The sequence below is a fragment of the Prorops nasuta genome, unplaced genomic scaffold (assembly GCF_024137725.1).
Source record: "Prorops nasuta isolate Cenicafe-Biocafe unplaced genomic scaffold, Cenicafe_Pnas_1.2 PNAS00002, whole genome shotgun sequence".
NCBI lineage: Eukaryota > Metazoa > Arthropoda > Insecta > Hymenoptera > Bethylidae > Prorops > Prorops nasuta.
In genome coordinates, this window is record NW_027116799.1 from 10,677,615 (window position 1) to 10,703,011 (window position 25,397).

At 35.0% G+C, this 25,397-nt stretch overlaps 1 protein-coding gene across 1 annotated transcript; it reads left to right on the forward strand.

Moving 5' to 3' along the window:
- Positions 1–23,086: 23,086 nt before the first annotated feature.
- Positions 23,087–24,429, forward strand: LOC136780941 (uncharacterized). The gene is made up of 3 exons (XM_066739564.1): positions 23,087–23,266; positions 23,336–23,774; positions 23,879–24,429. The coding sequence occupies exons 1-3, from the start codon at positions 23,087–23,089 to the stop codon at positions 24,427–24,429; spliced, it is 1,170 nt and encodes a 389-aa protein (XP_066595661.1).
- The last annotated feature ends 968 nt before the right edge of the window (positions 24,430–25,397 follow it).

Below are 25,397 nucleotides of genomic sequence, written 5' to 3' on the forward strand. Positions count from 1 at the left end.
ACTATGTGGTAAGATGATAAATTTCACGGATATTATTTTCTTTTCTAACAAGTTGCTAATAATGTATCTATTTTTACAGATAGGTCCTGTTGTAATTCCCGACCGGTTGACTGGGGAAATTTATGATAATTTCCTCAGGAATGAGTTACCAGAGATTTTAGAAGAGGTGCCATTGGAAATTAGAAGAGGCATGTGGTTTCAGCAAGATGGAGCTGGACCACATTATCACAGAGTTGTGAAAGCAACCCTTCACGACATCTTTCCACGCAGATGGATTGGACGACGAGGACCTGTGGAGTGGCCCCCAAGATCACCGGATCTAAATCCGCTTGATTTCTTCTTGTGGGGCTAATTGAAGAATTCCGTCTACACAGGCGGCATAGTTGATGACCAGGACGATTTGGCGGCACGCTTGGACATAGCCCTCGCGGAAATTTCCGAGGAAATGCTGGACTCCATGCAGTCCAACTTATTAAGAAGAGCGAGGCTATGTATTCAAGTAAATGGTCAAAATTTCGAGCATTTGCTGTATGTACTCGTTAAATTTATGCTATTTTAACATTTGTATTCATTTACTTTCATAAATAACTAGAAAACTTTTTAAAGCTGACATTTACTTGAAGACATGGCCCGCTTTTTTTGATAAGTTGGCCATGGAATCCGCAGCTTCTTCGGAATTACCAAGCAGGGCTACATTCAAGCGGATTGCCAATCATCCAAGTCATCAACAAAGTCGTCGTAGAGGGAAATCTTCAAATAGCCTCACAAAAAGAAATCAAGCAGATCAAGATCTGGTGATTGTGGGGGCCACTCCATAAGTCCAGTCACCCAATTCATCTGCGTGGAAAGTCGTGAAGGGTTGCTCTCATGACACTGTTATTGTGGTCCAGTTCCATCTTTCTGAAACCACGTGCCTCTTCTGGTGTCCAATGGCACCTCTCTAAAATCTCTGGGAGCTCATTCTTGAGGAATTTATGATAAATTTCTCCAGCCAACCGATCGGATTATTAAAGACCTCTCCACAAATTTAAGCTAAACCGTTTCTGGAATGCCCTAGGTTGTGTTGCATAGGGATTCACTCTGCTCCAACAATGATTGTTCCTGGTATTGAAGACTCCTTCATGGTCGAATTTGCTCTCATCTGAGAATAGAATTCTTCTGCTGAATCCTGGCTCTTGACTCTCCCTTTCGAGTAGCGACTGGTAAAACGTAACTCGTTTTGCATAATCCGTAGGCCGCAACTCTTGTACGCGGCAGATCTTGTACGGATGTTGCGAATCTTCCTTCAATACTCGGTGTACAGACATGTGATCTACACCAAGCTGTCTTGCTACGCTACGCGTACTTTTTTCAGGATGCTCTTCGAATATTTCTAATATTTCTTCTTCCCTTCTTGAAGTGCGTGTTGTCCTCGGTCTTCCACCTTCATTAGCGACGAGGCATGATCCCGTGTCTTTAAATAGCTGAATTAATCGTGCGATTACTTTGCTGTCAGGATGCCGTCTTTCTGGGTAGCGTTCTGCATAATTTCTCACTGCTGCTGCTCTGCTTGCTCCACTACAATAATAAACTTCCACGATATCTGCCATTTCGCGGGGTGTGTAGCTCATAATATTTTTCTATCGCCTAATCTCGTCGAGGTCTTTAATGCGACTGACATTATTTAGTAACTAGGCAACGATAATACTAGAATTGGTACTATTACAACTAAAAAATACTTAGTATCCAAATAAATTAGCGTATGTAGTTCATGTATGTAATCCCCCTCTACCAGACTGTTTGATCGAACTCCGGCAAAATTTTAAATCATTGCTAAGTAAACGGTGGACTGCGCTTTCAAATGTTTAATGCTTAAAATTGTACAAGTAAAAAATCGATAAAACGGAAAATATCATTTAAAACATTTATCTTTGTACGCACACACACGCTTCTACGATGAAATAGTTGTAGCGGGGTAGAGAGAAGAGCAGTTAGCAAAGTGAAGAAGGCTGATAAAGAGTGGTCGAAAATAATTATTGATTTTTCTTTCTCTCTGTGTCTCTCTCTTCAGCCTACTTCAAACAGTTCAAAAGTGTCAAATTAACCAGTGTTGTGAGAAAACAGAGGTTAATACTTATTTCTTTAAATTCTCGAGTGATTGAAGACAAAATCAGTGGTAGTGCTTTGTGAAAATCATCGAGGAGCCAGTCTGAAGCATTTTCAAAAACTTCGATGTAAAAGAACTTGGAGAACGTGAAATGGGTAAGTTTAATTTTCTTTATCATCAATGCATTGATTTTAAATCATTCTCTTTAGCTTCGTTAGTAGAAAGAAAATAACCTCATGCATTGCTTATTAAATTATTAGTGCACTCGCTCGACATCTTAGCTTCTGCTATTTTCCTTTTCATTGCGTCCTCTCGCTCTTTCCATCAATTCAGTCAATGATGCTTTTACTGAATTGAATTGAAATTGTATTGAAAAGGATTTTGCTATTTATTTCTAAAATCTAATAGTCAGATTATAGAAATAAATAGCAAATGTATTATCGTGCGCGCGATCGATAATTTTTACATTCTAGCAGGGTATTCATCAATTGCTTTTTCACTTTCTCCACTTTCCATTGTGTAGTTAAAATCGTTCGAAAAGGACCGAAAAAGGGTGATTTTAAATGGAAATAACTTTTAAACCCCTTGACCGATTCGAACGAAATTTTACACAAGTACTCGAGTTGTAATCACGAACCTCCAGTTACGAGAAAAGGCAGTCGTTTCGTTACACCCTGTATATATTCTTTAAGAGAACGTTCTAATATATGCATATTAGTATTAAATATTTTCATTTTATTTCAATTATTACTAAATGAGTTAAAAATTAAAAACTTAATTTTTTCACGGTTAATTTTCAACGTTTCTGACTGCTTAACTCGACGAAGCTCAGCAACACGTGGACATAATGGATTGAAATTTGTAGCCTAAACGTTGTATTGTACATTTTAGTGCTAATGAGTGTTTGTTTCATTGTTAGTTGTTCGTTAATATTTAAATCTTTTTTGATGCTCAGAAAATGCCTATTATTAATTTTTCCAGCTTTAGTGATTAAAAAATTCCAGGGACTTTACGAATTTGAAGAACGATTTTCAGCAAGAAAATACTCAATTATATATTTGGCTTTTATGGATATTTCTTGAAAATTCGAGATTTTTGTAACAGTAAATACGAAATTAAGAATTAATTCTATATAGTAGTGCTAACATCGCCTTGCCGCTATTGTTTCCTCGTGCTCATAACTAAAACCTTCTATCTGATTGCGCGCAGTAAGCGACACAACGATTTTATAGTGCCGCTTTAACCAATTTTCAATTTCCTACTTATATTAAACAAAAAATCAAATTTTCAGGAAAACTTCCTGAAAAATTCAGAAACTTTCTTACTGATACACTTCTTCCAAATCTAAGATTCACTCTACACTTTTAATCGCTAAAGTTAAAACAATTAATAAGCATTCACAGGACGTCAATGATGATTGGAATGTTAATGAACATCTAACAATTAAATAAATACTCATTTGCGTCTGAGTATACTATATAACATATATGCTTCAAATTTAAATCTATTATGTCCGCGTGTTGCCGAGTACTGACGAGTTAAGTATTTTAAAACTTTGAAAATTTAGCCGTGGAAAAATTGAGTTTTTTATTTTTACTTTTGGTAATAATTATGATAAAGAAAAAATATTTTACATGGATATTTATAATAATACATATCCACAAAAAGAATATATTTCCTTTTCCATTCGTTTCTTAAATTTTATTTTATTATAAAATTTTCTATAAGCGGACAATAACTTACGCGTGTCCGAGCACCTAATGAATTATTATAGTTGCCACCTCAATTAGAAAATATTACAATTAATATTACAATACGTGTACATTGCAGGGAGTCCAATGGAGAAATATTAAATAAACTGAAAGTAGTGGAAAACCAATTAGAAAAAATGGGAAAAGTTACAGATCAGGCTACTAACGTTTTCCATCCTCCAGATGGATATCCTTTGAAAACAATTGCAGAATTTAATATATTTGAAAGCGGAGATAACACATTACACCTCAATTTGGTAAGAAAAATATTAAAGTATAATTTTCCAAAAATTTCCTAGGTGTGCATTTTGTTTCTTTTTGCAACACAATTTCTATAATATAATGTTACTAAGGCACAAAAATTTAAGTTTCATGTAGGACAGAATATTTATTGGTTGATTCCATTCGTAATTTCTCGCTTCATTTCTATTACCATATATATATATTTGGCATTAAAGCCTAATTCCTGTCATCGTACAGGCTATGGAATGTATAATCCGACTCATTTCAACAATAGCTTACTTTCCTTATTGGAAATACTAGACTATATGAGTGCAAAGGAAAAAGCTCTGTATATATCTCCTGTAATTGGAGTTGGATTCAATAATACTTCCTGCTTAGACCCGCTATGCCCTACTAGATCTGGAGTCACTAAGCTAATCACAAAGGAATATTAATACTTAAACGTTGAGTCCTACAATCGGTCCTCAACGCTTACTTTCATGCAATAAACAATATAGCAAAGTATAAGCCAGGCATGCACAGCAGATTCAATTGATAGGTTAGGATGAATGGATGGAGTTGAAGTCCCCAATGAATCTCCTGACAGTTCCCAATATCCTGTCTACCATCCTTCCTTCGTTCTTAGTATATCAAATCCTGGTCCATGGTCCACTTACATGGGTATCCGAACTTGATTAAAGCTTTCCTTGGATTTTCCACAAAGATACGTCCTGCCTTGATGACTGGTAAAAGCGGTGTGTCTGCGCCAACGGCCAAACCTGCCTCTCGCCCAGGCGGTCGTAGCAGCTGTGCGCGCGGGCGCAGCGCCGCCACCCGGGATCGACAGAAACCTTTTTTGCGCGCGGTGTTTAAAAATCAAAAATAATTCATGTAGCAAGGCAAAAGAATTTGCCTTGTTACACCACAGATCTCTAACTTAGGCCCTCCCATTATTTTTCTCTTATGAGTCTTCCCTTTAATTTCATATCAAATTTTTCTTGTGCCTTCATTACTAGTTAGATTTTTTATTTTATAAGACACTGTATGTCTTGATCACTAGTTAGATTTTTTTATTTTACAAGACAGTGGTATTTATAGAGTGAAAAAAATATGCAGCCTCACATTTCTATTGTTTTGGGAAATCCTACGGTCAGTGCAGTAGTGGAACTGATAGAATTGCTTGAATTCAATTTTATTGAAATAAGCAACAGCTGGACCCAAGAAATGATGAGCATAGATGGTAAGTTATTATATGCATTATTTCGAAAATCCTCTAATTTTTTGAATTTATCTCAATAGCATTACCCTTTGTACGAAGATTTTTAATAGGTGTTAAAGGGACTATGGAAGAAGGACACGACATTGAAGATTTATTAGGGCGCCCAATAGAAATTATATTAGATGAAATAATAGATGTTTTTAAATTATGTTTCACTGAAAGAAATGACCGAGAGGAGGAAGAAGGTTTTTAGATATAAATAGTAATTTATTATATATAAATAAGCTCATTATGTATTTTCTGAAAATCCTCTAATTTGCTGTAATTATCAACAGTGTTTCGCTGCTTACAATTGTTTCTAAGACGTGCTAGAGAAATTGAGGGAGGACACGCGAATGGACATTAACATATGTGGTAAGAGGAATAAATTCATGTATTATAATTATATATAAAACTAGTGAATAAATTAAAATTTTATTTAACGTTAATGTTCTTCCTAAAAATTTTCTAGCCATCTTTTCCCCCTCTCAACCGACCTCTACACTCTTGAAGGGTCTTTTTTCCCACCACATATCCATCCTAGCCCCTCCTACTATTTTCTTCCTATGGGCCTTCCATTAAAAACGACATTATAGTTTTCTTCACCATTCAATTCGGTCGATTTTTTTGTGGAACAAGTGAAAATACACTATAAATTAGTGATTAATTTAATGTATACCGAGGAGAACCCTCTAATTCCTATTGAAACTCTATTAGACGATATTACGACAGTTTTAATAGGACTGTTAAGTGGTGAATTAAGTGACAGGGACGAAGCAGTATTTGAAAATAGTAATTTATTATAAATGTGAACTTGTGTCATGCATTTTACTAAAATCCGTTTATTTTTACAGTATTATCCTATGCACAAATGCTGATGATAGGCATCACCTCTGTTAATGTGCAGGCGAGGAGGGTTGAGTTGAGGAGGACAAGCAGGAACAGGAGGAGGAGGGAGCAGGATGAGGATGAGGAGGAGGCGAGGAGGAGGAGGAAGATGAGAGGAGAGAGGATGAGAATGAGGAAGAGGATGACGATGAGGAAGAGGAGGTGATGCGGGCGCAGTATTCAATAGAAAGAGCAAGGATAAGGGCGGAAGAATAATTATGTATTTTTAAATTAAAATTGTTTAGTTATTTGATAAATATATTATATGTTGAATTTTAGGAAGAATAGTCATGTATTTTAAAATTGTTTAATCATTCGTCTTTTATTATATGTTGAATTTTATATTTAAAAGTATCTTTTTCTTTTCTCTTCCTCACCTTTCATTTTTTTTATAGCATTCAGTAAAAAAAAATGAAACAAAGACAAACCTGGTGAAATCTTACCGATTGGGGGAGGGGACAAAGATCTAGAGACCTCCTACATACCCAATATCCTCATAAGAGCAGTCCCAGTGAGGGGGGAGGGACATATAGTTTGGCTTAAGTATACCTAGTACCTTCATCCCAAACGCCTGCCTCCCTATATCAAGACTCGGGACCAATGCTTGGGACAGAGGGATTTCCTATGAGGGGGTAACATATAGTTTGCTTTCATTTCTGAACCGAAAACCATGACTTAAGTCTATATATAACTACAATATAACTAATCAGAGAAGTAATTTTCACGGACGCACCCTAGCGGGAAAGATTCAAACTAACTGTTTTGTCCAGCTATTTCAGTACCCAAAAAAGAAAAAGTTCTGTAGGTAACTGTCTGTAATGGTGTAAGCCCTAGGGAATTAGTGGACCCGGAGGATAACTAACCATCAGGACCCTAGGGTGATGCGAGAGGGGGACGAGACTAAGAGAGAAAGAGAGGGCAAATGGAGTGACGCAGACATACAGCAAATCCCCCTCCTTAAGAAGACTCCCCCGCACACCCGCATCCTCCTCACCACCAGGTAACCATATTCACACTTCCCCCCTCCCCACTACCCCCTCCCCCTCAACTCCCCACCCCCGCACACCCGCACCCCCCTCACCAGCCTGTCGTCGTATCCCCCTACAAATTTTACTGATACGGACATTGGAGGAAGGAGGATTGAACACAAATTCTGGACTTAATCAACTACAGGACCGATTGATTAAATATTTGAAAAGAAAAGAACTGGGCTTTAACGCTTCCAGATGGGATGCTAACCGAGATGAAGTCGGAGCAATAGGTTTCACCCTACCCAAGAAGAATGTCTTTTAACCAGTCCCATTTGAAGAAGCTACTATGGCCACACCAGCAGAAACCACCATAATTACAGTAGCTACATCGGAAGTACCAGCCTTAATCGTAGCTTCAACAATGACCACCATAGCATCTATCACTGCGGCAGTCCAAACCGTCAGCTGTTCACAAGGATCAGTTTCTTCCGAAATGCAGAGATTTTTACCAATTCTGCCCTATTCTACTAGGACGTATTATACAGGAGTGAATACCCTTCCACAAACAACTCTAGTCCAAGGGTGGAATTCAGATCCGTTCCCACCTTCTGGACCCAGAGAGAGATCACCATTTAGGAGAGGGGAAGAACCCCTAGCGAATTCGCTAACGTCGATGCCCCCTACTCAAGAAAAAGATTCTACCGCTACATCCACCTTGAAGAAAAACATGACACGGACATCGCCAGAGGAAGCTGAAATAACGCGAATCCAAAGCCTCGCTACAGCCGCCCTAGAAGAATTTAGAAGCCTTTCTATGGAACTTCATCATGCCAGCAGAGGTACCCATGTGGGTAATTTAGACAGTAATTGGCCCAGCCTAGAAACAAACTCGAGGAAAACCTGTCGTTGCTGTTATGGAGCACGAAACAGCCATGCGCCAGAGTTACTGGAATTAGGCCTTTGCCTTCACAGGATATACCTATTCCAACTCAACAAGCGTCGTGGCCACTAGAATCACCTCCTGCACCTCGATCGCGAAGAATAGAATCCCCTAAAGATCGCAGAGGACCAGCCCTTCATCAAAACCAACGAGCAAGAGATCAACTCGAAACAACCTATCGACATGCATCCTTCTCAGATGAATCTTCCTCAAACCCCACCGAAATCCAGTCAGATAACTCCAGTAAATTATCAGCGAGTAGCCATCGACGTCAACCCATCTCGAAGAGAATAGCCAGAGGAAATCAAGCGATAGACACTCTGCATAAATGGAAGATTTCCTTTATGAATGAAAGAAAGGAGAATGCCTACTCTTTTCTGGAACGTCTTGATCGTTGCTGCCAAGGATCAGGGCTACCCTATAGCGATCTGTTTAGGGTACTACCTGTAGCCCTATCCGGAGAAGCCGAGAAATGGTATCGGTTGGAAGGGCAACAATGCCGCACTTGGGAGAGCCTTGAGAAAAAGTTTAAACACCGATTCGCTTCAAAGGAGTCTCAAAAATGGATCAAGGACAGGGCCTATTCACGCCTCCAAGGAGAACAGGAAGGGATCCAGGAATTTGTAGAGAACATGGAAACAATATTCTTTTACTTAAAACCTCCCCTTAGTCAGAAGAAACGTTTGTCTATAATCTATGACTACTTACTGCCGGCATACACCAGGCACTTACTTAAGAGTGAAATCACTTCTCGCCGAAAGTTGGTCCGCATTGCTCAGGAGCTAGAACAACAGTGGGCAAAAATTAAGAACCGTCGAATCAATACTGCCCAAACAGAAATTATACCTATTCCCAGCGCAATTTATGCCCGGCCTTTAAAAACCAACAATAAGTGTGCTCCGCTCGAGGAAGAGGAAGAAGTAAAAATGAAACCCAAGGGTGACAAACAACGACCCAACAAGCCTGCTAGAAAATCAAAGCTAAAGAGTTCCACGGACATGTCTTCCAAAAGTGACACCGCATTGACTAGTATGAAAGAAGTTAAGGTTCGACAGGAAAAATCGGGAGGATCCGGGAAATGGTTAAAGGATCAAGGCGCTCTAACTGTCCTTCCAATACCAGTTACCTCACAAGGAATGAGACAATACATAGTGATACCACCATTACCACAAGGGGCGGATAGTTGGCGATTGGTACCGGCTTTGAAGACTACCACCGGCACTCAGACGCCTTCTACCATATCTACCGTTCGCTACACTCGGGAGAACAGTCCCTGCCACATTTGTCGACAGCTCGGTCATTGGGCCCCATAGTGTCCCTTCCCACGGAGACTTCGACGGCCTGTTCCAATAACACCATTTGATTTTGGTAGTCGGAATCAACTACCAGGAAGCGCAATGGAATGTGAACGACTGAGGGCAATGCTATCTCGCTTAAACAACCAAGGTCCTGTGCACCTTAAAGGAAATCCCTCATGACTCCGGATACCACTAGGACATAACAATTGCGAGTGGACCAGTGCAACCATATAGGACGATTCTTTTACGGCTAACAAGGATAACCGTTCTGAGGGAATTCGCCTTAGTAATTTGATTTTAAATGAAGAAAGAGGTTAGCCATTTGAAGCTGCATTATCAGGAGGAGCTGACGATTCGTGCCTGGATCGGCGATCATCCAAATTCAAGAAGGATTCGTCAAAATCACCAGCACGACATCAGGAAAGGAATGGAGGCATCAGCGAATCCCCTATAATTAATGAAGCGGCTATACTTAGAAAATGTTTATTTTTATTGTATTCATACTTCCAGTCTTATATGCTGTACTATTTATCGTTAAGGTCGACAATAATTGAAATGACGTACCTACTGATATTAGTTCTCTACCCGTGCCCTTTTCGTGACGCCCCCGGGTTCCGTTTTAGGGAGGGAGAGTGTAAAGAAGCGTACGTTCGTCACGATAATATTCTAATGTTCCGTTCTTTCTGCTAATTTCTGTAAAGGGGAAGGGCAAGCGCCACCTGTGCGACCCCGCGATCATTACGCGTAATAGGTTCGATCGCGGGTCGATAGAGGGTCGATCCGCGCACGCGCGTCAGTAATGATCTCGCGCGTGCCACTGTCCTCCCGTCTCACTCGTGATTTTGGGACTAGCGAGTCTGGACGTGCTCCTTTTTGTTTCTCCTTTTCTCTGTCGTCCATTTTTATATCTCGGTAAGGGCATTGCCCTATAGTTATTTCCCTGGGTATGATAGTGCGTAATTAGTGCATGAAATAGTAGAGCCGAAATTAGGGGCATAGCAGGAGGTGTAGCAGTAGACCTGGTGGTAGAGAACACGCACCGACGCATGCAGCGTCCTTGACTCTTTTCTATGGCCTAAGTAGAATTAGTTTCCAGGTAAACCTGATTTCTCTGTAGGAAGAATCAGGACTTCTGTTTGATAGTCTTTTTGTTCATTCTTTCTTGTTCCTCAAGCTTTGTCCGGCAGTAATTAATTGCTTAACGTTCGATTAAATCGTTATTTCTCGACTCGCGGAGGACTATTTAATTCGGGCATTTATTCTTCGTTCGGTTACGTTTTCGGAATAGGGTTTAAGGGCAGTAGGCTAATAGACGGGTCGCGAATCGCGTAGAGAATCCCTGTGTTCCGGGAACACGTCGTATGACGAGGTGTAGTCCCTCGTCCGAGGAAAGGCGATCCAAAGCCTCCTCGAAGATTTCCCGAGGCGTGTCCGTACGAAACTCCTCCCCCTAGCCGTTCCTCATTTATTTTCAGTCAGATTTAAGAAGCGTCTTTGTCCACGCTTGAGACGAGTTTCCAGCCGGTCAACCGCGGAGGTGTATTCGAAGAATTTCCAGCGAACTGGCGCCCAGAACTACTATCAACAGTTGAGATAGTCTATTAAATTTAGTTAAAGAAAGATCTAATTTATGTATAGCTTCATTTTTGGTCGCGGAAATAAAATTGTGATTTTCATATATTAAAAATTGTAACGAGACTTTATTTAATATTTTTCGGCCATCAAACCTCCGCGTGTCTTGTCTTCCGTTTCTGGTCCCTGCCCTCCCCTAGCAAACCAAGGCCGAATAGCGTTTGATGAAAATTCTTTTTAGGAAGGATCCTGGAGTGAAAACACTGTTCGAGGCCGAGCCGTGAAACGATACGTTACAATATATACGTGTCCTCATTACGTTAGATGTTAAAAACGCAGTTAATACTGCATCCTGGCTACATATCAAATCAGTCATACATAAAAATACCACCATCCCTAACTACCTTGTAAATATAATTGACAATTACTTATCCAACAGAACTCTGATTGTCTGTATACACTCCAATTAAATCTCTCCAACATCGACACCGGCGTTCCTCAAGGATCTGTACTGGGTCCCCTTTTGTGGAACTTAATGTATAATGACTTATTGGAGATACCTTTGTCTGGCAATTCATTCATTGTGGGATACGCTGATGATATCGCCATTATAGTCTCTGCCTCTGACCCTGACTTTCTTCAAATACAAGCAAATCACGCTATAGATGACATTAGCAAATGGATGATTTTTCGAGGCCTCTCACTCGCTCCTCACAAATCGGAAGCCATACTAAATATCAATTCGGGCACTAAATTCCCTACATCTCAAATTAACTCTGTTAGCTTCAATTTAGAAAACCACTGTTTTAAACCAAAAGATCATCTTAAATATCTTGGTCTCATCATAGACAACAAATTGTCATTTAAACCCCATATTGACAACTCTGCTTTAAAAGCCAAGAAAATCGCTCTACAATTATCTCCTCTAATGCCAAATGTAGACGGTATAAACCGTATAGCCAGGATGTCCTATCAATATGCGATACACAGCATAATTTTCTATGCTCTTCCTATATGAATCAAAGCTATTAGACAAAATTTACAATTTAAATATTTTAGAAAAAGTTATTATATTACTTGCTATCAGAATCGTAAAAGCCGTCAAAACAGTCTCCTATGATGCCTTATACGTAATCTCAGGTATACCCTTAATTAAATTATTAGCCCCTTTTATCATCAGACAATCACAAAGAAGAAGCGGATTACTAACAGATAACTTTAATCCTAACATGAATAAATATGACGACGAACTATATGAACTTTGGCAACACTCTTGGGATTCTGATAACAAAGGAAGACATACCTATGAACTTATACCTAATGTTAGAAACTGGGTCGAGAGACCGCACGGGGGAAACCAGTATGTAAGGATGTCCGAGGATATAAATGAGTGTAGAACCGCGTGTTAAAAACACTCCTTGGATACTTTATTTTCCACAAATCCAATGTTACACTCACTGTTACTTTTACTGTAGACTATCCCTGACATCAACGCCGTACGTAATTTAATTTTACTAACCGGTGCTAAACCGCACCACACGGCAGCACGTTCACAAACCTGATACACGTGGCCGTGTTGCTCAAACCAGCGCCATTACCGACGACCACAGACGGAAGAGGACAATTCCCTCTCAGGCACGGCTTATATATAATCGTCAACGTCTGCGCGTTGTCCATCCTCTCTAGGAGCTATAGTATGCCAAGATAGGGATACCAGCTTGTAGTGAAAGCAAGACTGAATACCAGTAGCAAGACTGACAACCAAAAGCAAGACTATATGAAAACCAATAGCAGGCAACTTTTACGGCATAAATTAAAAATTTTTTTTGCAATTAATAAATGCAAGATCAGGCGAATTTATTTAATGAAACGATTGGGATAATAAGCTCAAGTCGATATAGAACATTAATGCTGAAAATGTCGCTAATATTAATTTAATTTAAATTTAAAAATTAGAACTGCAAATTACTATATTTGTTTATTTTAATTTAATTTTTATCTATTGCAATATTGGATTATTGAATAAATATTGAGTAAATTATTTTGGCGCATTCATTTCTTTCGTCTGCAATAGGACTCCAATCTGCAACCGATTGTGACCTGAAGCTTAAATGTCCATCATTTAGTCCACTCTGCCAAGCTACAATTCAAGTTAATTTGATTTTATTTATCCATATAATCGCATAGAATTTTTCATTTGTTGTTTAAAATACTCAAATTATAGCTGATGATCCAATATACATAAAGCAAAATTTTATTGATCTGTTTGTATAATTAAAAATTATATTCACAGTCGTTCCTCCAATCGACTTGAGGTTCCAATACTACTGTTTACGTAACATGTACTGTAGTTCTTAGGGATGAGTCGAGGTTGATCAACGATTGCGTTGTACCCTTAAGATAATTCAACTTCTCTCGTCTAACACAACGGTTATATTTAAACGTTATATAATATATATGACTTTTAACGAATGTTTTGAGACTTACTATACTGTAAAGAATAACAATGATTCAGAATTCTGAAATAGAAATTTTTTTTATTAATAAGCCATAACATTTTATATTTTTTAACATTCAATAATGCAGAAACTATGTAACAATAAGTGATTATACAATTTCTTATTCGCTATTACAATGAGAACAATTACCATGGTTGAAGTAAAGGAGAAATTAAACATATTTTAATAACTGCCCTTTCACACCAGGAAATTTTTAAAGCTACGTTCCTGTGTTGGCAGTCTTCAACATTAAACATAATTATATTAATCCTTAACAGAAAAAGTAAAAAATAAAACGAAGCAGGAAGAAAATCATTATTATCTTTTGCGACAACACGGTTGATTTTATGGATATGTACATTGATGTACGTTACTCAATTTCTACGTCATTAATAAGCCCCATGTCCTTATTTCATTTACCACGCATTACTTCTGACTCCTTTTCTCGGGTTTCTTAAATTAGAGCATAGTAAATTAACCACACGAGTAAACTGGAATTTCTTTAAATTGTATTTTGAATATCTTTGAACGTACCCTTAGAAAAGAGATTTTATTTAAATCCACAATCATTTTAATCTACAATTTTAGAAGCTAATAGCAAACATTTTATTTTATATATTAAATCAGTTTATTTACATTGAACGGTATGTAATACTTCCTCGGGGATTCCATCTCGTTCTTTTTTCCTACATGCAGATAATTGTTTTAATTTTTCTGTACCAATGATTATTTTAAGCAATCGACGAATCATTTCCTTCGGATTACTTCTCCATAACTTTATATGTAATAGATCTCCGCAGCTAATATAAATACCAGAATTAGGTTTGATTTCAATCTAAAAAAATAAATTTAAAAATGTTAAATTAATTACAAATATTCATGAAGGATGTTAAGAAAGACATTTTTGAATTTAAAATAATATTAACTGCTCCAGAAGCAGAAGTGCATTTCTAAGAGTTGGATCTATTTTAAATACCTTATCATCGTCAATATTGTGTAAATTTTTGCTTTCAATTAAAAATTCTATTTCATTAATAGTCTAGATAAAATAGAAAATTAATAAATTAACACTTTTTTATATTGAAAATTTTAAAAGCAGTCTGACAATATTGATGAGTAATGAATATATTTTGCTATACCTACTTTAAATGTGATGGCATGATTGATTTTATTTCCTGTAAACCATGTAATAATTTGGATACTTTTCTTGAAAGAATTTGAGTATATCTATCATTTTCTTGCATAGGTTTTTGAAAACTTGTATGTGTATTTTCATATGTTTCATCTGTTTGTCCAGACATTTTATTCATAAACGAAGAATCTGTTGGATATAAATGGTTATTAATTTATTATGCTAGATATTAAAGTTTTATAAAAAATATATAACTCTTCTCATTTATAAATTAGTCCGTCACGTGCGGGCTGAACCGATAAAATCCTTAGTACCCCATTATATATATATAAACACTTAATTATATGTAGTCAGTAATTTCAGAACCGCTTATGTTTGTAGTAAGTCATGATTTTTCCAACTTTTTTCAATATTATTAGAATCTTTTTAAAGCCTAAGAGATGATCACAGGATTCGTTAATCTAATTTATTTTAAACATTTTTTTATGTAGTTACTCAATTTTTCTAACGGAGAGTCTGTTCGTCGAATAGCAAAATCTTTAATTCTTTCATTCTAACTTCGATGCCAGTAGCCTAATCTAAAAGTGTAGTTAATTTTACAAATAAAAATTATATCTTATCTGTTCACCTGATTATTAGATCGCCAATAATTGTACTACAATATTTCTACTACTGATGCAATGAGTTATAATGGATTCGGCATGATAGTGAAGTAAAAATAAAATATTTGGTTAAATGTTTATTTTCTGGATTGCTTTATACACATTTTTCAAAAACTAAAATTTCACTTCACGTCCGGCCAATATATGTTTCTTAAGTATTTTATGCTTCCGACAAGATCTTACATGTTTTCAAAGATGGCAAGGTAACATTAATGCTTTTAATGATAACATATAATCATATATTAAATTTTTTTCCAAAAAAGGGTTCTTGTTTGATTAGATTTATAAAGAGAAGTGTCTTTATATATCAGAAAATATTGGCACCAAAGTATTTATATGAGAGTAGAACTCGGGTTCATATAAAATACCTTCAATGTGAATATAAATTCATTACATTAAACATTGTACTCATTAATTGGGACTCATTCGACGTTGATTCTTAACCCTTTCCACTCCAATGTCGAGTGTCAGTCGACACTGAGGAATAAAAACAAAAACAGCCTTCGAGTGGAAAGGGTTAATACAGTCTGAGATATAAGTAATGGAAACTGCATATTCAGAAGAGAAAACGGTTAAAATTCTCAACAAAAATATTAGACCTTCATATGAAATATTTCTCCCAACAGACTCTAATCAACATTACAATAATTTTTCAGTTTTACTATAATTAATTCCAATTTAAAGTAGAACTGTACTTAAAGAATATTTTATACGAAAGATACAAAATTTATTTTACTCTATCCCTAGAATTAGCAGTGCATAAAATGAGCATATACAAGAAATAAAGATTTTTCAGATTATTATGATGAAAGGTTTGTTTAATTTATAGATTTAGTATGCTATAATAACACATATGAGTGATTGAGAAAACTAATCATCTGTTATGATTAAAAATGGTATTAATTTTACTGACAATATATAATTAATTGTTTATATATATATGTTAATACTGATAGGAAGGAAAGTGTTTATTTAATGATAGGAGTCAGCACCATTTAAAATATCTTCAATTTTATTATAAACTCGTTTATATAAAAAAACAATTCATATACATTTATATATTGGATAAAATCTATGATATTATTATAATACATTTAGATCATTAAACTTTCCAATTGAAATCATTGAAGTTAAAATTTCATTATAAAATTAAAGATACTTTCTATACAGTTCTAACAACTATCGAACCATAATACAATTATCTGTGTTATGTTGAAAGAAATTACATATGAAATATGATCCAAACGCAATGGTTATAATTTGTTAAAATATAATAAACTGTGTTTATTAAAATAACTGGCATTAATTGTAATTTTGCCTGTAATTTAAACTAATCATAATTAGAAAAAAAATGAAGCAATAATTCTGTTATTTTACCCAAAACCAGATAAATATAACTCGGAGCTTACAATAATAATATGCGATATTATAATATTCATTTTAATATATTTTATATTCTTCTTTTAATCTGGTTATTCACCCATGTTTCTATAGCAGCAGAATTTCTTGTGAAATAGCCTGGATATTTTTTTTCAACTCTAGTATTTCCTTAAAAGAAGGCAGTGTCCTTGATTCGATGTGATGTCCGAACTCTTTAAGTGCAATTTCTTTTTCTTATTCGCCCCACCGCTTGCGACTACACTTTCCAAATGGTAAAGCTAGATGCAAATATAAAATAAAATTAAAGTCTCATTTTATAAAGATTAAAATAATAGAATACTGATTCTTGGAGTAATATAAGGAAAGAACATCAGAATACATATAGAATTTGTTTTATCTTACTGCATAACATTTATATCAAGATAGTATAAAGCTACAAATACTTAAGAGAAGAATAATTAATAATTTTTTACTTGATCGTTTCTTCTTCATTGGCATATTTTCTGCAATATAAGTGAAGTTATCCTCGTCAAGAGGGAATGTTTTTCCAGGAATAATTTCAGCAAACCAGCTTGATTTTCTAACCATTCCGAATCAATATTTCTACGGACTCTCTTCGTTGGCGGATCATCTACATTTTCTTCTATGCATAGTAAAAAAATAGAATATAATGCTAAGCTGATTAGAAAACAAGTAATAAAATTTATAGAAAATTATACCGCTTTGATTGTCTCCCGAATCATCACTCTCATCACTTATATCGTTACCGTGCACTATTTGTAAAATTTTAGATATCTGTAATATTTCTTTACTAAGTACAGGTTGGCGATAATGCTCTTTATGAACTTTATCTGTATGCCCAATGAAGGCAGCCAGATCTGTAAGTTCGTCGTTTCTAAGGTTCAAAGAAGAGCAAGTGGTAGCCAAATGCTTTCGCAAGTTTGTACCACGCAATGCTTCAGGGTTACTTGCTCCACACTCTTCTGAAAATTTTTTTAAAATGAAATAAGCTCTAAGATACTTGTAATCACCCTTAAGCGTGCCAGGAACATCAAAAAGATAAGGGCTTTTAGGGTGTTCTTTGGCACTTTGGCGGTATTGGAGCAGTATCTTTATATATTTGAATGCATCTCGATTTAATAGTACTGAAACTGTTTTTCCCAGCTTGCCTCGCACGGTAAAGCGCATGTATCTCAAAACAGTTTTCTTTTGCTCTTCTGACATTTTTTTAAATGAATCACCGAATGTTTTTTCATTAGCCGTTTCAAAATTATTGAAATCTTCTATGTAGCAGCGCTCCATTTCTCCTGCCCTACGTCTATTGAAGAGCTGCACTGAGATTAGTGTAAATTCGGCCAAATTTTTCCAATCATTGTACGAGAACTTTTTTTAAGTGACGAATAACATGTTTTCATTCCTTTATTTAAATACTTTATTAGCTTTTGAATGTCTGATCTAATAGGCAATATCTTTTTTGATTGTCTTCGATTTTGAAATTAAGTCTCAGTTGCTACGCACGCAATTGACGAAGAATAATCTTCGGTTATCAGTTTCAAAAACTTTTCTACTAATTCTATTTTTTCTTTATCATCCTGCAATATATACACTGTAATAGCTCGTTTACTTATTTGCTTTAATAAAGTGCCCATTGTAGTTGTCGTAGATGGAGTTTTACACCCATTTCTTGTTTCATTTATTTCTGCCAGGGATTTAATTGTTTGAATACACAGTCTGTAGTATTTCGAATGTAAAACCGAAAATTATTGTGCGTGTAACAATTGAGACTTAGTTTCAAAAACGAAAGATTTTACTTATTACATCAGACATTTGAAAGCTATTAAAGTATTTAAATAATAGGACAGAAGAAATAGAGCGCTGTTTTATAGAAAATTTCAATAATTTACAAAGTGCTAATGTAAAATAATTCTGTAGTCAATAATAACTTTCTAATTAAGGACGTTGCTGCGTTAAATATCTACTGTACTGTGGGACATGTTTATATTTTAAATAAATAAAATCCTGGTTTATAATTGAATAATTAATATTGATATATATATATATATTATAAAGAATATTTTCTATTAGGCGGTGGAAAATCGAAGGCCCCGGCTCATAATGAAATTTTTGAGAGGGTAGCCTCCTTAATAGGCAAATCAGCTATAGGGATAACGAATTGTTTAGGAAGCGATTCTATGCCATCGACTTCCACGGCTCAATTCCAGCCAGTATCTATCGGGACTGATGAAATATCCCGAAAAACATTAAAAAGAACAGTTACCTGCACCGTGTCAGATTTACTTGAAGGAAGTGATTCAGAGGATATCAATGATCCTTCAGCAATTTTCCAAGTAAATATAAATATATTAATTTTCATATTAATTAACATTAAAAAATTAAAACATGGTCACCCTTTAGATATTAAGAGAAGAAGGAAACATCCTCTCCTGGGGAAATGATGGTGGACCTAAGAGTCTAAAAACCCCTATTAGTAGACCACTCGACATACGCAAAAATACTGCAGATGTAGCAAATGTAGCATCAGGAATTAATGTAATTTATGAAGTTACGCATACATATTTGCGCAATTTGGATGCAAAAATAAAATTCCAGGAACAAAAATATAGGTTGTACAAGAATCTTACAGATATCGCTGAAATTAAGCTGAAAAGATTGCAAGAGGAAAGGTTAAATAATTAATTCCTTATTTGTTCAAGTATTTTTATTTAAAAACTCCACTTTTCATTAAATAATCAATGTAATTTTAATTTCAGGTCTTCAATTAACTAGGCCCTTTACATAATATATAAATGTAAATAAATTAATAATCAAACATTGAATAAAATTATGTTAAATTCATTGAAATACTGTTAATATTTTTATTTTGATAAATTTGAAACTTTACAGCCTGGTCGATATACAGAAGTACTTTCTTATGTCAATTACTAAACACTATTATAATAATAATTATAAAACATATCGCAAAATACATTATTTCAAACGCACACATGTATTTTACATTCATGTAAATAAGATAACAATGTAATTAATTAAACTACCTTCTCTTCGAATTATCTGCTTTGCATCATTGACATTTGAGACCTGTCAACTTCTCCTGTACTATTCATTTGACAAAATTCTGATTCTACCAAAAATGACGTCATCAGATGTTATGGCCACTGCTACACCAACTTAATTTTCCGCGTTCAGATTTTTGCCCGCCATGTTGTACATGAGGCTTGCCTGAATTGCTCCGTTACACCGGCCCTAGGGATCCTATCTTGAATAAAACTCTTTGTGCTCTCAGTGCTGCCAACCTTGTAGACGAAAAGTTCCTCTAATGGGTGGTAAAGTGTCACCATCCCAAACTAGTATACTATATGGAATTATTAAATTTACTAAATTATATACATTACCATATGGTAAAGTATGCATAACTCATTAATTATACATATTTTACCATATGATAATGTACATAATTTAGTCAATTCAATAATACCATTAAGTGTACTAGTTTTCCCTAATCTTTTCAGGTATTCAATTATTTACCCTCTTCTCTTAATAATGTAGCCGTTAGACATAAATTACATTAGGGTTAGACAATTGTTAGTACTCGATGGAACATTTTTGCACGAAATTATATACACTTCAACCAAAACCATAATACCCTAATGCTGTTCCTGCAACCATTCCACTGTTTGTTCAGCCTCCCAAGAACGTTTTTATGTATGTGTCATCATGGAATATGTTGTAACTAAAAAACTATAGTCCATTGGCTTCTCTTTTCCTTCACTAGTAAACAGATATAACATCCAGTCATCAGCAGTTGACCACATTTGAAATTGCTGCTTCCATTGCACAACTAAAACTCCGTAGTTGCATAATACCAAAGTACTTTACTATGACCTGAATTAAATTTTAAATAAACAATTAATTTTTATCTATATACATTTTAAACGGATACTATACTATAAAAAGATAAGCAAAACTAATATACTACAGGGTGATTCTCTAACGGCGGGGCATAGGAGATTGGTGTTAGTTGATTATAGCACCCCGAATGATGAAATCCAAGAACCCTGATTGGTCAATATCATATAGTGCCAACTTAAAATAGGCCATTAGCAATAGTTTGATACAAAAAATGAGACCTATCCGCCATTTTGGTGTAAAGTGTTTACACACTTTTCGTAAATAGAAGCAGAAGGAAATGAATGAGCTGTCAAAAGTAGTGATGATTCGGATTAATTTGTGATAAGTGTAACTTTGGCAAATAAAAGTGATGATTGTAATAAAAAGAGGAGATAGGGAAGAACTCGGTTTTCATGAAATTTTTTATTTAATGTATTAACCATGACTGACTCAATGAGTTCAGTCAAAGCCTTACATAACAGCGTTTCCATCTTCTTTAATAATCAAGTGTATTTTTGTAACAACAAACTCAAACTTCTTGTTATACCAGTGGACACAATGACCTATCAGATATTATCCATTTCCATCAAAGAAAAACATATTTAAGTTCTCACTGAGTCAGTCATGGTTAATGCATTAAATAAAAAAATTTTATGAAAACCAAGTTCTTCCTTATCTCCTCTTTTTATTACAATCATCACTTTCATTTGCTAAAGTTACACTTATCACAAATTAATCCGAATCATCACTACTTTTGACAGCTCATTCATTTCCTTCTGCTTCTATTTACGAAAAGTGTGTAAAGACTTTTACACCAAAATGGCGGATAGGTCTCATTTTTTGTATCAAACTATTGGTATGGCCTATTTTAAGTTGGCACTATACGATATTGACCAATCAGGGTTCTTGGATTTCAACATTCCGGGTGCTATAATCAACTAACACCAATTCCCTATGTCCCGCCGTTAGAGAATCACCCTGTATATGGAATTATTAAATTTACTAAATTATATACATTACCATATGGTAAAGTATGCATAGCTCATTAATTATGTACATATTTTACAATATGATAATGTACATAATTTAGTAAATTCAATAATACCATTGAGTATACTAGTTTTCCTTAATCTTTTCGGATATTTAATTATTTACCATCTTCTCTTAATAATGTAGCCGTCACACATAAATTACATTAGGGTTAGACAATTTTTAGTACTCGATGGAATATTTTTGCACGAAATTATATGCACTTCAACCAAATCCATAATACCCCATTGCTGTTCCTGCAACCATTCCACTGGTTGTTCAGCCTCCCAAGAAAGTTTTTGTGTATGTGTCATCATGGAATATGTTGTATCTAAAAAACTATAGCCCATTGGCTTCTCTTTTCCTTCACTAGTAAACAGATATAACATCCAGTGCAGTTGACCACATTTGAAATTGCTGCTTCCATTGCTCAACCAAAACTCTATAGTTGAATAAAACCAAAACTCTGTTTTCCAGCACTACTTGGTAACACTATCTTCTTTATCTATTTTATTATAAAAAGTAGTAATATTTTCTGGAATTGTAACTGATTCCTCTTTAACTATGGTAGTACCTTTTGGTGCTTGTATTTTTCCAAGAATTGTTATAGCATTTGGCACTCGTTTGGCATCAAATTGCAAATTATGAAAGGATACCTTGTATATAACTTTGCTTTAATTAAACTAATTTTTTTTACAATGTACTTACTTTTCTTAAAAACATTTATGTTAATTGCTGTTGAAACACTACCACGTGTATTGGTTATGAGTGAACGTAACAACCTCATCCTTCTCTGTTTCATTTACAATCTTCCTCAATCTACATTCTTCAATAACAGGATATTTCCAAGAATTGTTAGAGCATTTGGCATTGGTAGGACTTCAAATCAGAGCTGCATACAAGGAATATGCATATAAGGAATATTTTATATAACCTGCAATAAAAACATCCCACAAAGTACCACCGAACATTAAATTTTATAAATATTTTTTCTTTATACCTCGGTCGAAAGTACGTACTTTCGGCATTAATTTTAAGGCATAAAGTGTCGCATTTCCGTACCCTATTCTCAGCATGCAGGAAAATATTTCAATTGATTTTTAATAAAAATTAAGTCTTGTTTTGTCTTTTCTGTCGCTAACGGACCACTTTTGTCTTGTCTTTCAAACGATTAACATTGTGATTTGTGTAAAAACATATTATACTAATCTAATCGAAGAGAAGAAATGACCCAAGTAACTACATCTGAGGAATCTATGGACGAGGATACGGTGCTAAGAAATTTCGACGCAGAGGCCCTGTCAATAATACAAACAGAAACCTTGCCAAAGAAGTCATCAGATAGATACAAACTAGTCTATGATACATGTATCAAATGGCAGATGGAACATAAAAGTTCCCTTTCAGACTCGGAAGAAAAGAACTTGGTGGTATATTTTAACGAAATAAGAACAAAATTAAAACCATCAACATTATGGAGCATCTGGTCAATGTTAAAGAAAACGCTAAATACGAAAAGTAATGTTGACATCAGCAAATTTCATAATTTAAAAAGTTTAATTAAAAACAATTCAAAGGGCTACAAACCTAAAAAATCTTTAGTGCTTAAGTGGGATGAAATAATGGAATTTATAAATAATGCACCAGACTACGTACATTTAGTTTCAAAGGTTAGAATTTACATTTGGTTTCATCTATTATTCAATTAATTTATGTCGATATTTTCATAATAATTACAGGTTATCCTCATATTTGGCATTTGTGGAGCTCTCAGATGTGATGAAATTACTAAACTTAAAGTGCAAGATGTAGAAGATCTTCGCAATAAGTATCTTGTTTCAATCAACGATACAAAAAATGATCAGCCTCGTCAATTTATAATTGGAGAACATTTTTATGAAAAAATCAAGCTATACATTTCCATGAAACCAGATGACATGTTCACTGATAGATTCTTCATTCAATATCATAAAGGAAAATGTGAACATCAAGTCATTGGCAGAAATAAAATTGGAGAAACACCTCAAATGATTGCTTCGTATTTAAAATTGCCAAATCCAAAATTGTACACTGGGCATTGTTTCCGTAGAACTGGAGCGACACTTTTATCTAACTCAGGTGCTAATGTTACAATGCTAAAACAACTAGGAGGGTGGAAATCAACTAACATAGCACAAGGTTACTCTTTCATTTTTATGTTAGATATTCAAATAACACGAGTTTTTTACGTAAATATCTGATTTATGAATAATTTACTTACTTACGTACTACGTAATTTACAGGTTACGTAGAAAATTCATTAAATAACAGACAAAAAATTTATGAAAGCATAATCCCCAACGCACAATTTAATCCAGAGACATCAACCAGTAACAATCGTTCAATTAACATAATTAATTCAAGTAACGATAAAGAGTCTACATGCACAACCAAGAATTTCAATAATTTCACCGATGATTTTGAAATTAATGATGAAGATCTAGCCGCAATCGATAAAATATCTCAATCACCAGCGCCTTCTTCTTTTGCAACAGCAAATAATAAAAATATGTTTACAAACTGTGATAAGGAAAGACGATCTACACACTTTACAACAAAACCGCCAATTAAAGTTTTTCCTGAAAGATCAGTGATTAAACCGCTGCAACAAAGTAATAAAACGATAGAAAAAGAATCACAAGTTTTATCAACGAATCCAGCATTTAACCAAATTCCGCAGAATAAATATGAGAAGTGTGTATTTCATGGAAATATCATAAATAACTTTTATTACTCATGTTGTGATCACAAGAACTATGAAAAAGAAAACTTATGTAATAAAAAAGCTCCGTAATAAATAAACTGTTAATTTTAATGTAATTGAATTTATTCTTCTAAAAAGAATGATTATATTTGGCTTTTCAGATGTATATTTTGCCTAGTGCCTGCTGGAATATGGTTTACTATTTATAGCAATTAAAATTAATAAACGTACTTTCGACCGGCTTTAAAGAAAAATAGTATACACCACACGGGCAGAAGTTTGAGAGCCCTGAACTGCACGTCATGATACACTCGGCTTCGCCTCGTGTATCATGACGTTGCAGTGCAAGAATCACAAACTTTCTGCCCTTGTAGCGTAATATACTATTGAATACAGTGTGACTTATCTGATAATCTTGCTGACTCCTTCATGTTTCTCCCTTAAATTATCCGTAGTTTTGGTTATATTACACTATTACACTATCATTACAGCCAATTCATTTTTATAAAAATATTAAGGTTATACCGGTAAACCTTACAATTCAATTGACATTCAATTGACAGCTAACAGTAGTCGCCATATTAGTTCTCGATTATATAGTCGTCGCGTTTGTAAAAATTACGTCATTTTCTTTAGCGATTAATTTCAGCCCGAGACATACATACATTTTGACTGAAGAAGATTATGAAAAAGAATCTTATTTTCGATATTCAGGGTCTTTTCCTAACAGCAGAGCATAGGAGATTCGTGTTAGTTGACTATAGCACTCGGAATGATGGAATCTCAGAGCGCTGATTGGTCAATATTGCGTAATATCAACAAATAATAGGCCGTTACCAATAGTTGGATACGAACAATGAGATTCTTCCGCCATTTTGGTGTGGAGAAAGGTTTACATGCTGATCGTAGCAGAAAGAGGTGTAAAATGGAAAAATGTCAAATGTTGTCGTTACTAAAGTAAAAATTGAATCCTTTGAATGAAAATGAAGATTATTCGTACTTTCCATTCATTATTTTCAATTTTTACTTTAGTAACCTTACCATTTGACATTTCTCCA